Source organism: Cetorhinus maximus, chromosome 2, assembly GCF_964194155.1.
Source record: "Cetorhinus maximus chromosome 2, sCetMax3.hap1.1, whole genome shotgun sequence".
NCBI classification, from domain to species: Eukaryota; Metazoa; Chordata; class Chondrichthyes; order Lamniformes; family Cetorhinidae; genus Cetorhinus; species Cetorhinus maximus.
The window spans coordinates 5,761,062-5,780,445 of record NC_135880.1 but is presented as its reverse complement, the minus strand read 5'-3'; the positions used below and the strand labels follow the sequence as shown (position 1 = coordinate 5,780,445).

At 44.0% G+C, this 19,384-nt stretch overlaps 1 protein-coding gene across 2 annotated transcripts in view; it reads right to left on the bottom strand.

The window, feature by feature from the left end:
* The window catches only part of rictora (RPTOR independent companion of MTOR, complex 2 a), a 225,752-nt gene that overhangs the window by 146,809 nt on the left and 59,559 nt on the right, over positions 1 to 19,384 (bottom strand). For both annotated transcript variants that reach the window (XM_078560454.1, XM_078560460.1), the window contains exon 3: positions 16,111 to 16,208. In XM_078560454.1, coding sequence (XP_078416580.1) covers positions 16,111 to 16,208 — 98 coding nt within the window. The remainder of the gene's footprint in view (positions 1 to 16,110; positions 16,209 to 19,384) is intronic.

The following is a 19,384-nucleotide window of genomic DNA, read 5'->3' as shown; positions in this document are numbered from 1 at the left end:
TTAGAGGATGCCAAGAACCCATGTTACCTTACCCTAGCAAGGATCAGCACCTCCATAGAGGGAAAAAAAAATCAACTACTATATTCCTGTGCTGATGGCCAGGGCAGACTAAAGTTGGTTTAAATACACTACTACATTACACTTAATACCAGTCTCCAAATGTCAGAAAACACAATGCACAACAATCATAAAGCATGAATGATTTCAGACAACCCAACTATTGTCTGTAGTTACCCATACTTCTAATAGGATATATGCGCAAATACCCAATAATTAAAAGCATGATCAGTAAATGTAAAGGCATGTCTATATGAGTTCAGTGAAATTTTGAATATTTTAAATTTGATGTGCTAAGTCACTGAGCTAGCTGAGAAACTGCAAGAAAATGAAGTTTAATTTAAGCTTGTCAAAATGCTTAAAAGTACACAAATGCAGAGAAACTATTCAAAATAAATGGAGGGAAAGAGATCTTTTTTCAGTAAAGCCTAATGGTGAGCAGTGTGAAATTTCCATGAACCCACAAAACAATTGGCGTTTGTGGATAGAGCATTTTGAGCAATATATCAGTAGAATAAAGTACTGGTGCTTATATGTCTATCACTGGTGGTGATAGGAGAAAAAAAACAAATGAAGAATCAAAAGTATTAAGGGCTGAGTGTATTGGCATAGTTATTTAATAGGTTACTTTTCCTCAAATTTATTGGTACCAATAGATTAAACAAGTCTTCTAACAATGTCAACTAGAATTTTGCCATCATGCCAGCTCACTCCTCCCACCTGCCTGCTTTTTCTAAAATATAATAAAAACTATACAATTTAACATGTGAAAATACACATGTATCCTGTGTGAAGCAAGACCAGTGTAAAGAGGCCATTTCCTCTTTAATTTCCTGTTTGCGTTGTCTTGGTTAGGTAGGGGAATTGAAATATAATTTGTAGTGACTGTTCTGCCACAATGAAATGTATACCATACATTGTTCTGCACTGCAGTGAACATGGTAGCTTCCTACCCAACGCCACACATTGTTGGGACTTAAAACACATAACATCCAAGGGTAACACTGATCTTAAAAGCTACTTCTCGTAACAAACAGTACATATAAGTGACCAAATGGTGCTGCTTCCTTCCCGTCTCTCATTCCTTCCCCCAGCTTCATGCGTGATAGAAAGCAATGGAGATGATGAGTTCCTACAATAGATGCATAATCTTGTTGTATTGTTTTGAGTAAATGGCACTAGATGCTGCAAATTTATTATAAGTGGATCAAATCCAACCCAGACATTGGGTATAAATGTCCAAGTTAGTGAATTTGATCAGTCTCAGCCCAGTTTCTATAGGAGGGTTACTGTTGTACACTAAAATAAAAGCAAAATACTGCAGATATAGTAAGTTTGAAATAAAAAAGAAAATGCTGGAAAAACTCAGCAGGTTTGGCAGCATCTGTGGAGAGAGAAACAGTTAATGCTTTGAGTTCGTATGACTCTTCTTCAGAGCAGAGTCATACTGACTCGAAATGCTGTTTTTCTCTCTCCGCAGATGCTACCAGACCTGCTGAGTTTTTCCAGTATTTTCTATTTTTATTGCTGTTGTATACATAGTTTGGTGTGGTCCAGCTGTTGAGTAAAATGTATGCAGATGCCCAGATGAGGAACCCTAATAAAATGGAATGCAATTTGGCAACGTCCCAGAGACCATAGATGCTATTCTTGTTCCTTTCTTATTATAGGCTGCTTGCATATCCTAATGCTAAGCCAAATTCTGCATCCAGTATGCCTGACCTCAGTGTCAGGGGTGAACCTGTGAAAGATATGTCTTCTAATTCTTCTAAATTGTTGGATATTTTTGTTCTCGGAGAATCCAGGACAACAAGGATGGTTCATAACCCTTTGCGCACGTATGCATATACACAGAGAGGGAAATAGGAGCAGAGAGTAACGGGCAGTGCCAGAGCACCAATGACGGAAAGCAGAATTTTGATGGGTGGGCACGAAGGCCAATGCAACACGGTGGATTTCCATCAAGAGGTTGTACTGCGCTTTTGAGTGTTCTATAGGCTGTTAAGAGGAGAGCTGAAAGGTGGGAATTTAATGCCATTTGAAACTCCAATAAGAAACGACAAGAACAAAATGTGTGCCGAGGGGGGAAAAATCCAGCAGTTGTTTATTTATTTGTAGCACCTCATTCCCAAAATCCCCTTATAGTTCCCTCACTAGTAGACTACAAACAAAAGAGCAGATGCAATAAAATGAAGTTGGGAAGGGAGAAAGCGGGGGCAAGGGTGGAGGAAGGAACATGGACAAAGAAACTGATTGGAATAGAAAAGTTACTGCAAATGCTTACCCAGAGAGGCAACTGGTGCAGCCAGAACACAAGCAATTTTTTTTTGGAATTTAACTGCCTACAGGAAGCTTAGAAGCTCCAGCTAAGACCAGGCTCCGAGCAGAAATCCACACCATAGGCCTCCTTGCCTGCCCTTTGAAATTCTGCTACATCTCACTGGGGCATTGGCACTGCCAACCAACTTTTCCTGTTTTCCCTGGGTCGCTCGCAGCAATGCATAGGAGGTTAATTCCTAGAGATTCCAGCATAATACAGAAGGGTTGACAACTTGAAGGAGGCTCCATAAATATCCCCACCCTCAACGATGGGGGAGCCCAACACATCAGTGCAAAAGACAAAGCATTTGCAACAATCTTCAGCCAGAAGTGCTGATTGGATGATCCATCTTAGCCTACTCCGAATGTCCCCAGCATCATAGGTGCCAATCTTTAGCCAATTCAATTCACTCCACTTGATATCAAAAAATGGCTGAAGGCACTGGATACTGCAAAGGGAATGGGCTCTGACTATATTCCGCCACTGGTGCGGAAGCCTTGTGCTCCAGAACTTGACGCGCCCCTAAGCAAGCCTTCCCAGTACATTGGCATCTACTCGGCTATGTGGAAAATTGCCCAGGTATGTCCTGTACACAATACGCAGGACAAATCCAACCCGTCCAATTACCACCCCATCAGTCTACTCTTGGTCATCAGTAAAGTGATGGAAGAGGTCATCAACAGTGCTATCAAGCAGCACTTACTTAGCAATAAGCTGCTCACTGACACTCAGTTTGGGTTCTGCCAGGGTCACTCCGCTCCTGACCTCATTACAGCCTTGGTTCAAACATGGACAGAAGAGCTGAACTCCCGAGGTGAAGCGAGAGTGACTGCCCTTGATATCAAGGCAGCATTTGATGGAGTGTGTCATCAAGGAGCCCAAGCAAAATTGGAGTCAATGGGAATCAGGGGGAAAAATCTCTGCTGGTTGGAGTCATGCCTAGCACAAAGGAAGATGGTTGTGGTTTTTGGAGGTCAGTCATCTCAGCTCAAGAACATCACTGCAGGAGTTCTGCAGGGTAGTGTCCTGTGCCCCAACCATCTTCAGCTGCTCATCAATGACCTTCCTTCCATCATAAGGTGAGAAGTGGGGATGTTCGCTGATGATTGCGCAATGTTCAGCACCATTCGCAACTTCTCAGTTATTGAAGCAGTCCATGTCAAAATGCAGCAAGGCCTGGACAGTATCCAGGCTTGGGCTGACAAGTGGCAAGTAACATTCACGCTACCAAGTGTTAGGCAAAATGATCATCTCCAACAAGACAGAATCCAGCTATCACCGCTTGACATTCAACGGCATTACCATCACTGAATCCCCCACTATCAATGTCCTTGATGTTACCATTGACCAGAAACTGAACTGGGCTAGCCATGTAAATACTGTGGCGACAAGAGCAGGTCAGAGACCCGGAATCCTGCGGTGAGTAGCTCACCTCCTGACTCCCCAAAGCCTGCCCACCATCTATAAGACACAAGTCAGGAGTGTGATGGAATACCGTTCACTTACCTGGATGAGCACAGCTCCAACACTCAAGAAGCTTGACACCATCCAGGACAAAGCAGGCTGCTTGATTGGCACCCCTTCCAGAAACATTCACTTCCTCCAGCACTGATGCACAGTGGTAGTAGGGTGCACGATCTACAAGATGCGTTGCAAAAACTCACCAAGGCTCCTTATGGGGCACCTCCCAAACCATGACCACTGCCATCTAGAAGGACAAGGGCAGTTGATACATGGGAACACCACCACCTGGAAGTTCCCCTCCAAGCCACTTACCAACCTGGCTTGGAAATATATCATTGTTCCTTTACTGTTGCTGGGTCAAAATTCTGGAACTTCCTCCCTAACAGCACTGTGGGTGTACCTACACCACAGGGACTGCATTCAAGGAGGCAGCTCACCACCACATTCTCAAGGGCAATTAGGAATGGGCAATAAATGCTGGCCCAGCCAGCGACACCCATATCCTACAACTGAACACAAAAAAGAACACGTATTAGGCAGGTGGGCAAAGTACTTATAAGTTGTTTGCCACGTGTGGCATCTCAGCCCAGCTACAGTCTGTGCTATGAAGAGAGATATGACAAGCATTTTCTTTGCTGAAGGAAGCTGCAATAACATTTGTCTCCAGAGGTGACGTCAGGAGGAAAACTTCAGTATGTGACACTCACAGTGCTTACAGATCAGATCACCAGCGTGGCCTGCTTGCCCTCACGCTACAAACCTTAAAAGGAGGCAAGTCAGAAAGAAAGAGAGAAAGAGAAAGAGAGAGAAAGAAAGAGACAGGCACTGTCCTCACTCACTGGCTTACTCATCTCAGTGGCCCGAGAGGATCGGATATACAAACACTTCTACAGAATGCCAGCTGCGGAAACTCGACTACTGCAGAGAAAGAAGAACAAAATGTAAACATGCAGTGTCCCGACTATTCTAGAGTAACTTTTCAGTAATTCTTTGCAACCAGCTCAAACTGTTTCAGGCATTTCTTCAATTTTTGTATCAGTTAAACAGGCTTATTTCTAGTTACCTGTTTGCTATGAAAATAATTCCCACTTGAATGTTTGACCTACAATAATCTTCTCAATAAATGCAATACTAGAATGTGCCCAAACTCCTTGACGTTAAGTGCCCAATTTACACTTTATATACTTGCTTTAATGTAGCACAACTGGGCACAAAACACCTCAACAACAGGATCATAGGTCACACAAATACTGGATCTTTTCCAATTCTTACCAAGTTATAATTCTTTTGTCTCAGAGTTAAAGTAGAGATTAAACTGTAGCATAACGAGGTACTTCACTTCTATATTATAGGCTAGGGAACTCTGTCTGCTTTAGTTGTCTTTAGCCGTGGGGAATGAAGCTATAGGACCCTACCACTTTCTAACTTGAGTATAACAGAGGCCGCAAAAGAGCCTTGAAGGCAATATGGAGAGAAGTTATCAGTGTCAGGGTACTTTTTTTTAGCTCCCAGCAATAACTAGGAGTGGGGTTGTTGCTCACCTATCTGCACATGTACCAACTTGACACAGATTATCAGTAAGGAAATGAAAGCAGGGAATTTGTCAATGATTAGTAGAGTATTGTAAAGATGGGAGCCTTGGATAACTCATTCTACAGCAATTATTAACCCCCTGAGAGCCAAGTTACAGCAATATATCGCACGCTGATTCTTTCTAAGATGGAAACTAAAGAGTGGGCAGACAGTAAACACCATTAAAACCTGCAACTTTTAAATTCCATTTTCATGAGATATGGAGGTCACTGGCAAGGCCAACATTTATTGCCCATCTCAAATACCTGCCTTCTTGAACTGCTAGAGTCCATGCAGTGTATGTGCACCCACAGTGGTGTTAGGGAAGGAATGCCAAGATTTTGACCGAGTGATGTTGGAGGAACAGCGACACAGTTCCAAATTAGGATGGTGTGTGAATTGCAGGTGGTAGTGCTCCCATGTGCCTGCTGCCCTTGTCCTTCTAGGTGGTAGAGGTCACAGGTGTGGGTGGTGCCGTTGAAGGAGCTTTAGTAAGATTCTGTAGTGAATCTTGTAGATGGTACACAGTACAGCCATGTGTTCCATCACATTGCTGACACGTGCCTTGTAGATGGTGGACAGGCACCAATTCTTGCAGAATTCTCAACCCCTGGCCCGCTTTTGTAGTCACAGTATTTGTGTGGCCGCTCCAGTTAAGGTTCTGATCAACGGCGTTGATGGTGGAGCATTCTGCAATGGTAATACAATTGGCTACCATGGGGAGATGGTTAGATTTTCTCTTGGAACATAAGAAATAGGAGGGGTAGGCCATTCATTCCTTTGAGCCCAATCCATCAAGGAGATCGTGGCTAATTTTCCACTTCAACACCATTTTCTTGCACTATCACCATATCCCTTGATGTTTTTAATATGCAGAAATCTATTAACAACGAAGTGAACAAATTTCTCCTCCTCTCAGTTATAAATGGCCTGCCCCTTATTCTGAGACAGTGACTCATGAACAAGGACACCAAAGTCCCTTTTGAAGCTGAACACTTCCCATTCTCACCATTTAAGAAATATTCTGTATTTCTGTTTTTCCTACCAAAGTGAATAACCTCACATTTCTCCACATTGTATTCCATCTGCCAATTTTTTGCCCACTCACAGCCTTGCCAAATCCCCCTGCACCATCTTTGCATCCTCCTCAATTCATACTACCACCTATTGCGTCATCTGCGAACTTAGAAATATTACATTCAATCCCCACATACAAATCATTGATACATTTTTTTTATTCATTCACGGGATGCGGGCTTCACTGGCTGGGCCAGCATTTATTGCCTATCCCTAGCTGCCCTTGAGAAGGTGGTGGCGAGCTATATTAGGAATAACTGTGGCCCAAGCACTGATCCTTGCAGTTCCCCACTAGTCAAAGTCTGCCAACCTGAAAATGACCCATTTATTCCTATGGTTTTCAGTCCATTAACCAGTTCTCAATCCATGCCAGTATATTCCCCCCCAATCCCAATTTTGTTTACTATCCTCTAGTGTGGGACCTTATCAAAAGCTTTCTGAAAATCATAATATACCAGCTCCACCAATTCCTCCTTATCTATTGTCAAGAAGCTAACATTTTTAAAATTATATTATTGTGGTTTATTGTAAAGTAGGTTTATGGGGATAAGTATAGTTGGGTCTGTGCGTGATTTAATTACATCTGGAGTCAAGAAGATTGCAAGTTTGGAATCATCAAAAGAATCTAGGTGCTTGCATGCTAATGAGTAAACACAGATGCAGGCTTAGCATGTAAGGTGTGAAGGGAATTTGCACTTTTAGATAAATGAAGGGCTATTTGGATTTCAACGGGATCTTAGTCTGTTTACAACTATCCAGATAAGCAAGGCTAAGGAATATGTTTATTTTTCCCAAGGTTACAGACAATATATATATATTGGCAACATGAAAGTTTTTATATCATGAAGATGATGCCGTTTCAATGACATATGGAACAATAAAATTTACATATTAAAAAGTGAGAAACATATATAAAGGGGAAGGAAAGGCTATGTGGGAGAAGGCCATGTAAGATCTAACAGGTATATGAGAAATAGCCTTAATGAAACTTTCAGCATTTGTGCATAAGTCTGCTATGTAACGAAACTGAAGTTGAGGAAAAGCCAAATGGAATTCTACTGTCAAGTGGGTATTATGCTAACTTGCTGGTTCTTTTTAAATCTAAAATTTACTTTGGACTGTTGCCTTAAAAAGGGAGTGTAACTGGGGGTCAGCTTAATTAGGAATTTTAAGAATTACTATAGTAGTAATTTGCAGTCTTATGTGCGTGCTTGAAATCTTTTATATTTTGTTAATAAATATTTTAATGTTTAAAAAAATCTCTAAAGGTCTTGGTGAACTTATTACTTTTGAATTCAGTGCATACATCTCGTAATAAATATAAATTGCAAAACCGTTGTGATAGCGTGGCCAAGTTTCCCTCGTGGATTTGGTCTGCCACGTCGTAACATCCTCAAAAAAACTCCAACAGGTTTGTTAAACATGATTTCCCTTTCAGAAATCCATGTTGACTCTGCCCAATCCTAGCATTATTTTCCAAGTGTTCTGTTATCACATTCTTTATTTATAGACTCTAGTATTTTCTCTACAACTGATGTCAGGCTAACTGGTCTGTAGTTCATTTTCTCTCTTGCCTTCTTTCTTAAATTGTGGGGTTACATTTGCTAGTTTCTAATCTGCAGGAATCATTCCATAGTCTACAGAATGTTGAAAGATGACCACTAATGCATTTACTATCCCTACAGCCACCTTTCAACACTCTGGGGTGTAGGTCATCAGGTTCAGGGGATTTATCTACTTTGAAGTCCCATTAATTTCTCCAGTATATTTTTTTTGCTGTTATCTTACAGTTCCTCATTTATAACAGTCCCTTTATTCTCCATTATTTCTGGGAGGTTTTTAGTTAAATCCTCCATGAAGACAGACACAAAGGCTGGGATTTTCTGCCCGTTTGCAGCGGGCGTGTTGTGTAGCGAGATTGCAAAATCTCGCAAGAAGGCCCTAGTCGCATTTCCCGATGACTTAAATCCAGGTTTCGATTGTCCCCCTCCCTGTCAATGGCGGGCCACATTTCCTGCTGATGAATCTCAGGAACTTAATTGTAATAAATTAGCATCTAATTATTGTGGCCACATGCCAGAATCATCTCCCCAAGTTAAATTTAAATCTCATGTTGGCATGATTTCACGATGGTGTGATTTACAAATGCCTTTAAAAGGCGTGAACCTGGTGACCACAACTTCGAAGGTAACTCAGTGGTGACTGCACACAATTTTGCACAGCAGTCTCGGGGGGGGTGGGGGTGACCACAGGTAAGTCTCTGCAGTGGCTTCTTCATGGTGCCAGGGCAAGGGTGGCAGTGCAAAGGGGCAAGGGTGAGAAGGCAACCTCAGGGTAAGGGTGACAGTGCCCTGGGGCGGGCAGTGGGTGGCTCATGGCAGTACTGACTGAAGTTGGAGCACAAACACATGTGGGGGGAGGAGGGTGGGGGAAAAATATGGTCAGGCTAATGGAAAAATATGTCATAGATAAGCACGTTTAGCTGGAGCTCAATTGAATCCTTGGAGTCAGCTGAGTCAAGCAAGCGTGTCCACTCAAGCAGCAATAATTCCTCTCAGGGCCAATTATTGCCCCTCTACTGGTAATCCCTCCCACGCACACTTCAAATTCGAATGAGTGCTATGGTGCTGCAGAACCATTGCGCGACTGGGCAAGCCCGAGGATCCTTTTGAGAAAAGGTGGCCATCAAACACTGACTGAGGAGTGCGCTCCTAGTCCCTTGCATTGTGTTTCAGTTGAAATTGAAAAGTCACCCTCGTAGTACAAGCAAACGTGAAGCCTCAGAGACCAGTTTAGGATGTTTCCATTAGTAGGAGAGACTAGGACCCGAGGGCACAGCCTCAGAGTAAAGGGAAGACCTTTTAGAACAGAGATGAGGAGAAACTTCTTTAGCCAGAGAGTGGTGAATCTATGGAATTCATTGCCACAGAAGGCTGTGGAGGCCAGTTCATTGAGTGTATTTAAGACCGAGATAGATAGGTTCTTGATTGGTATGGGGATCAAAGGTTACGGGGAGAAGGTGGGAGAATGGGGTTGAGAAACTTATTAGCCATGATTGAATGGTGGAGCAGACTCAATGGGCTGAATGGCCTAATTTCTGCTCCTATGCCTTATGGTCTTAGATGAGAGTTCAGGATGCAGTCAAGTGCCCGAAGCTGCAGCCACTTGGTCACATGGTGTGGGGCACTGTTAGGTGTGGGCATGGTGAGCCATCATGTGCACTAAACACTGGACATCCATGTGGTGGCCTGGGCACTCCGGCATGTGTTAAAGAGGCTGGGGAAACAGCCTCAGGCGATGACTTAACTAAGAGTGGTCCTTAGGAAGCGATTGCTGGCCCTTGCATCTCTCTTTTTGATACAACAGTGAGGAGATCATCAGGAATATGGAGTCTAGTGATCTCACTGTTTGCCTAATTGCTTATAGGCAGAAGAGAAGGAAAAGAATGCGACGGAGGCGCCCAGCTTGCCAAAGGGAGAAGCAGAACCCTGAAGACCAAGGGGCAGCATGGTCTCCTCCGCACACAAAGATGAACCCCACAGAAACGTCGTTTGTAGGTACATCGCTAGACCCAGGATCTACAGATGGCGTATGTGCTACCTGCAGATGAGCAAAAGCTAGTGTCACCAACGCCAGCACGCCAAGGGAACTGGTTATGGACATACGCAACCTTCTGCAGGATTGGCACCTCAGGGTCTTGGAAGGCATCCAGAGATTAGCAGTTAAAGTTACCGCTGCGCTCTATTTCGATGAGAAGAGGCTGTGGACAGCGATAGTGGCCTTTATTTTGTGCAGGAAACATGGTCTCACATATGAGTGACACGAACACTGCTCAACTGGATTGGATTGTTCTCTGCAGTCCTGCCACATCCAGTCATGAATGGTGGTGGACAATTAAACAACTCACTGGAGGAGGCAGCTCCACAAATATCCCCATCCTCAATGAAGGGGGAGTCCAGCACATCAGTGCAAAAGGTAAGGCTGAAGCATTCGCAATCTTAAGTCAGGAGTGCCGCCTCAGCCTCCTCGAGAGGTCCCAACATCATAGATGCCAGTCTTCAGCCAATTTGATTCACTCCACATGCTATCAAGAAATGGCTTAAGACACTGGATACTACAAAGACTATTATGGCAAAAGTACTGAAGGCTTGTGCTCCAGAACTTGCCACGCCCCTAGCCAAGCTGTTCCAGTACAGTTATAACATTGGCATCTACCCAGCTATGTGGAAAATTGCCCAGATATGTCCTGTACACAATAAGCAGGACAAATCCAACCCAGCCAATTACCGCCCCATCAGTCTACTTTCAATCATCAGTAAAGTGATGGAAGGGGTCATCAACAGTGCTATCAAGCACTGTGCCAGGCAATGACCGTCTCCAACAAGAGGACCTAACTGTCGCTCCTGGCATTCAATGGCATTACCGTCGCTGAATCCCCCACTAACAATATCCTAGGGTGGGGGGCGGTTGCCATTGACCAGAAATCGAACTGGACTAGCCATACAAATACTGTGGCTACAAGAGCAGGTCAGAGACTTGGAATCCTGCGGTAAGTAACTCATCTCCTGACTCCCCAACTCCTGTCCACCATCTACAAGGCACAAGTCAGGAGTGTGATGGAATACTCTCCACTTGACCGGATGAGTACAGCTCTAACAACACTCAAGAAGCTTGAGACCATCCAGGACAAAGCAGCCCGCTTTATTGGCACCCCTTCCAGGAACATTCACTCTCTCCACCACCGACACACAGTAGCAGCAGTGTGTACTATCTACAGATGCATTGCAGGGACTCACCATGGTACCTTAGACAGCACCTTCCAAACGCACAGCCTCGACCATCTAGAAGGATAAGGGCAGCAGATACATGGGAACACCACCACTTGGAAATTCCCCTCCAAGCCACACACCATCCTGACTTGGAATTATATCGCCGCTCCTTCACTGTCGCTAGATCAAAATCCTGGAATGCCCTCCCTAACAGCACTGTGGGTGTACCTACACCACATCGGCTGCAGCGCTTCAAGGAGCCAACTATCACCTTCTCAAGGGCAATTAGGATTGGGTAATAAATGCTGGCCCACATATCATGAATGAATAAAAAAAAATCATAACTAGAAGCCATAGACAAGGAAACATTCTTGGGAGTATTTACAATGGTCAACATCAAGTACAATGATTAACACCCATGCCCACGCTCTCCAACTAAATCTTCTTGACCTTTGTAACCCTGTCTTGGTGCTCCCCCGACATCCACAGCGGGTGTGGAGGTGGCCTGGTGACTGCTATGCCTTGTTGCTTGCGATGACCTAAGTGGGCATCCTCTGCAGGGCCAAGGCTTGGAAGGCCCCGGCCTGCGGAGCTGGAGGGATCACGGGGGGTGTGCGTGTGTGTGTGATTCGGATGGGCCGGGCACTCCCGGAGTCTCCTGGGTCCTGGGTGGATGGCACCGGGGGTGTGCACCTGCTGATCCTCATCCCTATGGGTGCCCGAGAGCCCCTGGCTGACTCCTTGAGAGGAAGGGGCAGCTGGAGGGAGCTCAAGATGTCCTACTCCCCTCTTGCGTTGACATTGATGGTTGTCTCAGTAATGGAGTGCAGCGCCTGCAATAGTGCAGGACCGGTGTCCTGGGCCAAGGTCTCCATGCCGGCCATCCTATCAACGTTGACCTCAGTTATTGGCATACCGGTGTTATCACCTGGGACTGAAGGCGGACAGACTCCTCCATTGTGCCTTGCAATCTGAAGAATGCAGTGGCCATCCATTCCTGATGTTCCCAAGCTTGCCTATGCAGCTCCAGTAACTGAGATGCAGCTGAATCCAGAGACTCCTCATCTGACTCGGACTCAGCAGATTTCTGGCCTCCAGCAGTCCTCTTAGTGCTGGAAACCTGGCAAGTCCCTGCCTCCACCTGCTGTGTATCAGACAGTGCACAAGATTATGACCCCAAGGCTACTCTAGAACTAGGTCCCACCAAGGTGCATCTCTGTGCTGGTGGAGGGTGTGTACCAGTGAGCGCTGTGATGGATCTTCAATTAGGGCATCAGCAGATTCCTATTCCGAGGTGTCTTCAGGGCTCGAGTCAAAGACCTGGCTCGTGGACCCCCTTGGCTGCTTTCTGGATGGTGCCAAGCTTCTTGATGCATCCCCAAAAATAGAAAATTCCGGGGGTAAAAGGGAGAGGGGAACTTACAGCAGTCACAATCACTAGAGAAAAAGTACTGGGAAAAGCAATGGACTAAAGGCTAACAAGTTCCCTGGACCTGATCAGTGGGTCTTAGAGGAATTTGCAGCAGAGATAGTGGCTGCATTAGTTGTAATTTTCCAAAATTCCCTAGATTCTGGAAAAGTCTCAGCAGATTGGAAAATCTCAAAAGTAACACCAGTATTCAAGAAAGGATGGAGATAGAAAGCAGGAAACTATAGGCCAGTTAGCCTAACATCTGTCATTGGGTAAATGCTAAAATCCATTATTAAGGAGGTAGCATCAGGACATTTAGAAAATCATAATATAATCAGGCAGAGTCAACATGGTTTTGTTTAAGGGATATCACGTTTGACAAATTTACTAGAGTTCTTTGAGGATGTAACATGCAGGGTGGATGAAGGGGAACCAGTAGATGTAGTGTATTTAGATTTCCAAAACGCATCTGATAAAGGGACGTGATGGCGTAGTGGTATTGTCACTGAACTAGTAATCCAAAGGCCCAGGGTAATGCTCTGGGCACCCAGGTTCGAATCCCACCACAGCAAATGGAGGAATTTGAGTAAATAGAATCAATAAAAATCTGGAATTAAAAGTCTAATGAAGAGCATAAAACTATATTCGATTTTTGGAAAAACCCACAGGGAAGGAAATCTGCCATCCTTACCTGGTCTTGCCTACATATGATTCTAGACCCACAGCAATATGGTTGACTCTTTGTATACAAAAACAGGACAAATCGAAACTCCATCAGTCTATTTTCCATCATCAGTAAAGTAACGGAAGAGGTCATCAACATTGCTATTAAGCGGCACTTGTTTAGCAATAACCTGCTCACTGATGCCAAGTTTGGGTTCCACCAGGGCCACTCCGCTCCTGACCTCATTACAGCCTTGGTTCAAACATGGACAAAAGAACTGAACTCCCGAGGTAAGGTGAGTGTGACTGCCCTTGACATCAAGGTAGCATTTGACCGAGTGTGATCAAGGAGTCCTAGCAAAACTAGAGTCAATGGGAATCAGGGGGAAAACTCTGCGCTGGTTGGAGTCATACCTAGCACAAAGGAAGATGGTTGTGCTTGTTGGAGGTCGATCATTTCAGCTCAAGGACATCAATGGAGTTCCTCAGGGTAGTTTCCTCGGCCCAACCATCTTCAGCTTCTTCAATGACATTTCTTCTGTGATAAGTTCAGAAGTGAGGATGTTCACCGATGATTGCACAATGTTCAGCACCATTCACGACTCCTCAAGATACCGAAGCAGTCCATGTCCAAATACAGCAAGATTTGGACAATGTCCAGGCTTGGGCTGACAAGTGGCAAGTAACATTCGCGCCACACAAGTGTCAGGCAATGACCATCTCCAACAAGAGAGAATCTAACCATCGCCCCATGATGTTCAATGGCATTACCATCACTGAATCCACCACTAACATCCTGGGGGGTTACCACTGACCAGAAACTGAACTGGACTAGCCATATAAATACTGTGGCTACAAGAGCAGGTCAGAGGCTAGGAATCCTGCGCCGAATAACTCACCTCCTGACTCCCCAAAGCCTGTCCACCATCTACACGGCACAAGTCAGGAGTGTGATGGAATCCTCCCCACTTGCCTTGATGGGTGCAGCTCTCACAACAATCAAGAAGCTTGACATCATCCAGGAAAAAGCAGTTCACTTGATTGGCACCACATCACCAAATATTTACTCCCTCCAACACCAACACACAGAAGCAGCAGTGTGCACCATCTACAAGATGCACTGCAGGAATTCACCAAGGCTCCTTAGACAGCATCTTCCAAACCCACGACCACTGCCATCCAGAAGGACAAGGGCAGCAGATAGATGGGAACGCCACCACAAGTTCCCCTCCAAGTCACCCACCATCCTGACTTGGAAATATATCGCCATTCCTTCACGGTCATTGGGTCAAAACCCTGCAACTCCCTATCAGCACTGTGGGTGTATCTACAACACATGGGCTGTAGCGGTTCAAGGAGGCAGCTCACCGTCACCTTCTCAAGGGCAACTAGGGATGGGCAATAAATGCTGGATCAGCCAGTGGAGCCCACATCCTTTGAATGAATAAAAAACAGGTCCCTGCGCAACAATAAGAGCTCATGATGTTACAGCTGCTATATTAACATGGATAGAGGATTGACTAACTAATAGGGAACAGAGTTGGGATAAATGTCATATTTAAATTGGCAAACTGTTACTAGTGGAGTACCGTAAGGATCAGTGCTGGCACCACAACTATTTACAATCTTGGATGAAGGGACCGACTGCATTGCAGCCAAATTTGCTAATGATATGAAGATAAAGGTAGGAAAGCAAGTTGTGAGGAGGATACAAGGAGTCTGCAAAGGGATATAGATATTTTAAGTGAGTGGGCAAAAGTTTGGCAAATGGAGTATAATGTGGGAAAATGTGAGGTTCTTCACTTTGGCAGGAAGAATAGAAAAGCAGAATGTTATTTAAATGGCGAGAGATTGCAGAATTCTGCAGTAGAGGGGTTTCTGGCTGCCTTATAGATGAATCACAAAAAGTTAGCATGCAGGTACAACAAATAAATAGGAAGGATGTCCCCCTTTATTGCAAAGGGGATGGAGTATAAAACTACAGAAGCCCTGCTGCAACTGTACAGGGCATTGATGAGACCATACTTGGACCGTGTACTGTTTTGGTCTCCTTACTTAAGGAAGGATATATACTTACCATTGGAAGTAGTTCAGAGAAGGTTCACAAGGCTGATTCCAGAGATGAAGAGGTTGTCTTATGAGGAAAGGTTGACCAAGTTGGGCCTATGCTCAATGGAGTTTAGAAGAATAAGAGATGATATTATTGAAAACAAGATTCTGCAGGGGCTTGACAAGGTAGATGCTAAGAGGATGTTTCTCCTCATAGGGGAATCCAGAACTAGGGAACAGTTTAATTTTGACCATTTTTAATATTGGCCAAGATCAGAGATTCCCATTCCCTACCATTGAACTTCAACCAGCAGCCAGCATGTACTGAGAGTAACTCTGTTCACAAGGAAAGTTTTGTTGTCAATGTCTAGGGAGTACGATAGAAATTGGCTGCATCAACTCTATATGGATCTGTACAGGTCATTATCTGAACCTGCTTCCTGCAGTAACCTGGACTTCGAATATTTACTAATAAGTGAGCAAAAAGACAGGACTCTTCTGCCACCTGGATCTAATACAGGTTGATACAAATATTGAAGCTGAAAGGTGTGACATCAGACGTTAGATTTGAGGTTTTACACTGCTTGCAACATCTTTTCTACCTGTGTGGTAGTTTTTGTTTGGAGCAGTTGGCTTTATTTTGAACCTCATGAATTAACCACTCTATGCTTCCTCCTGAACTGGCTACGACTATGTGCCTGTGCTATCTCCTACCATCTTTCACTTACCTTGATAAAGTTATTCAGGTGACCCAACTTTCGCATGTTAGAGACTCCCTGGGACTTGGCCACATTCTGGAGGATCTCGCGAAGGTTGTCTGAAGGGTCTAGAACAAAATATAAAAGATCAGTAGCTGTTTACATTGAGGAAGTGAATGAAAGGAGGACAATGCTCTGTACTACATATACATTTTGTACCCAGCAGATTCAAGCCTACTGATCGTGAGACTCCTAAGGCTAGCTGGAAACATTGGGAATGTCATGGATTAGGCATGCTGACTTCTGTGCCGGATTCCCTGATCTGTGCCAGGAAGAGTATTGGGATCTCTGTTGACACTGTTCTTTTGTAGCAGTTTGCTACAGTGGAGTGGCTTGCTCGGTAACTTTACAGGGGAGTCAATTTTGTCAGTATGGAACTGGAGATACACATAGGCCAAGCTGGGTAAAGATGTCAGGTTTCCTCCCCTAAAAGGACATCAGTGAACCACTTGAATTTTTATGACAATCTGAAAGCTTCACAGTCACTTTCTGTTCAAATTAGTTTAGTTTTTTTAAAAACTGAATTCAAATTTGTGGGATTACTCACCCAGTAACATCATCCCTATACTACCATGTTAAAGACACAAGCTTAAACTAATATGAACTCCGTGTTGGTTCAAATAGCCAAGTACATGAAGAGCTGGGGCGCAAGAACAAGCAGTAAAATGATATGCATCTACCAGGTGCCAAAGAAAGTTCAGACACATAAGCAGGTCATTTGGAGTACAGCTTCAGTAGGTAGTGGGAGAGGGCTGGCTGTCTGCTTTCCCAGACAGTAAACAGTGCATAGCGTTGGGAGAAAAATACAAGGCTAACAAATACACTCCCTGCTGATGGAAGATAAGGCAGCTCACTGTAAAAAGGATATTACGGCCTGGATTTTCAGAATGATGGATCAGGTCGGGATTTGCGCATGTGTGTTTTGCGGAGGCAGTTGCCCATATAAGTCAGCAGCTGCCTCCAAATTTATATCTGATTTTGGTGACCTAGGTGTGTGAAACATTAGATCTAGCAGGAGCAGGTTTAAACTTTCCAGAGTTCCTTGGAGAGGTGGGGTACCCTTTTGCAGAGGTATGGCATCCTTTTGGATATGGTCCTGGGACATCTTTGGGGAGGTAGAGTGCCCTTTGGGATTGTTAGAAGTGGACATGAACTTGTATAAAAGTGCACAAATTCATTGGAACTGTCAAGAGAGCTGTCAAAAGCAACTGTGAAGCAGAACTGTTGGAAATGTCAAAAACAACTGTGAAAAGCAACTGTCAAGGAATTTAAAACTCCTGCCCTTTAAATCTTTGAAAAACTGGAATGTTAAAAAAACGTTGCTTTCTATTCCACTCTGCCTGTTGACCTAAGCTTGAGTGCTGTCTTACTGATTTATGCTGCAAGACGGGTTTCACAACCTTCCATTATCACAGTAGGATGCCTTCCATTTCAAAGTTTGAAAGCTCTAAATGGTTATAGACTCTTTGAAATGGGGCAATGAATTCCAATGAATTGCTTTTATAAGGGATTAGTTACCTGAATGAAATTATTTTCCTTATAAAGGATTATATAGTTGAACGAAAGTATTTGTAGTGAATGGGTTTTTATGAATGTCTTTGCAAAAAAAGTCTGCTATAGACACTTAGAACTTTATTTACTCTTAGTGTAGTTCCTGAGGTCTGCCCATGGTGGATACTGAATGCGTTTGCATGGTAGGTGTAAGGGCAAAGGGTGGTGGGTGGGGGAAATGAGTTGGCACTAAGTTGGCAGAGCGGCTATAAAGGTCATGGGGCGGATGAAGGTGTATAGGTTGGCATGGATGGTATAAGGTGTTATGAAGTGGTAGAGGGGCATGAGTTGGCATGGAGAGTATGAGGGGTCATGGGGGTTGGGCAGAGGGCATGAGATGGCATGGGTGGCAAATAGAGAGTGACAACGCTCAAGGGCTGTTTTTAACGCTATTTATAAAAACCTTTGACAAAGTGCTGGTACACCGAGGCAGGCATTCCACTCAGCCCATCAGCCTCCCGGCAGCCACTTGTTCCAGGGTTACCAGGCCCAACTCCCAGGGAGCCTCACCACCCCGGAACCAAGATCCCAACTGCTGGGGCACTTTCTTCCGGGTTGGGTTTACGGAGCCGGGAATTGTCCTGGCTCTGTGCTCTGAACACACGAGAGAAAATTCAGGCCTATGTTAGATGTTTGATTTAATAATTTTGTACTTCAGGTCAAATATCCTTGAAGAACAAATATTGTAACCAGAGTTTCTAAAGTTTTATCAGTGTGGTAGCCCAACTAAATCAGCTCGAGCTGTACCATGCTGTTACTAAATCACAACAATTTGCATTTATATAGCACCTTTAATAGTAAAACATCACAAGGCACTCAGAAGTAATCTAACACTGAGTCACATCAGATAAATTAGGAAAGGTGACGAAAAGCTTGACCAAAGAGATAGATTTTATGCAGATTCTTTGAGGAGAGGGATAGAGTCATGGCTGATCTGTGACTTAGCTCCACACATCCACCTTTGGCCCATATCCTTTAATACCTTTGGATAACAAAAATCTGTCATTTTTAGACTCAGAATTAGCAACTGATTTAACATTAACTGCTATTTGTGGAATAGAGTTCTAAACTTCTACCACCATTTAGGCTGCTTCAATTTTTAAACTATGCTTCCTGGTCATAGATTCCCCAACCAGTGGGAATAGGTTTTTCTCCATCTACCCTATCTGTTCCATTAATATCTTGAAAACTTCAATCAAATCACCCCTAACCTTCTAAATTACAGGGAATACAAACCCTGTGCAATTTCTCATAATTTAACAGCACATGGACTGCAGCAGTTCAAGGAGAGTTCACCTTCTCAAGGGCAATTAGGGATGGGCAACAAATGCCAATCTTCAAAGCAACATTCACATCCCATGAAAGAGTGATTTTTTAAAAAGCTCCCTGGAGCCATTCTAATGAATATTTTCTCTACCCTCTCCAAAGCCTTCACGGTCTTCCTCCAGAGTGGTAACCAGGACTGGACACAATACTCCAGCTGGGGACAAAGTGTTTTAATATTGAACTAATTAAGAAAAGTTAGCATGGATTTGTTAAAGGCAAGTCAGGTTTAACCAACTTAAGTTTTTTTGATGAGGCAATAGATGAGGGTAATGTGGTCTATATGGGCTCCAAAAGGCGTTTGATGAAGTGCTACTTAATAGACTTTTCATAAAGTCGAAGCCATGGAATAGAAGAGACAGTGGCAGCA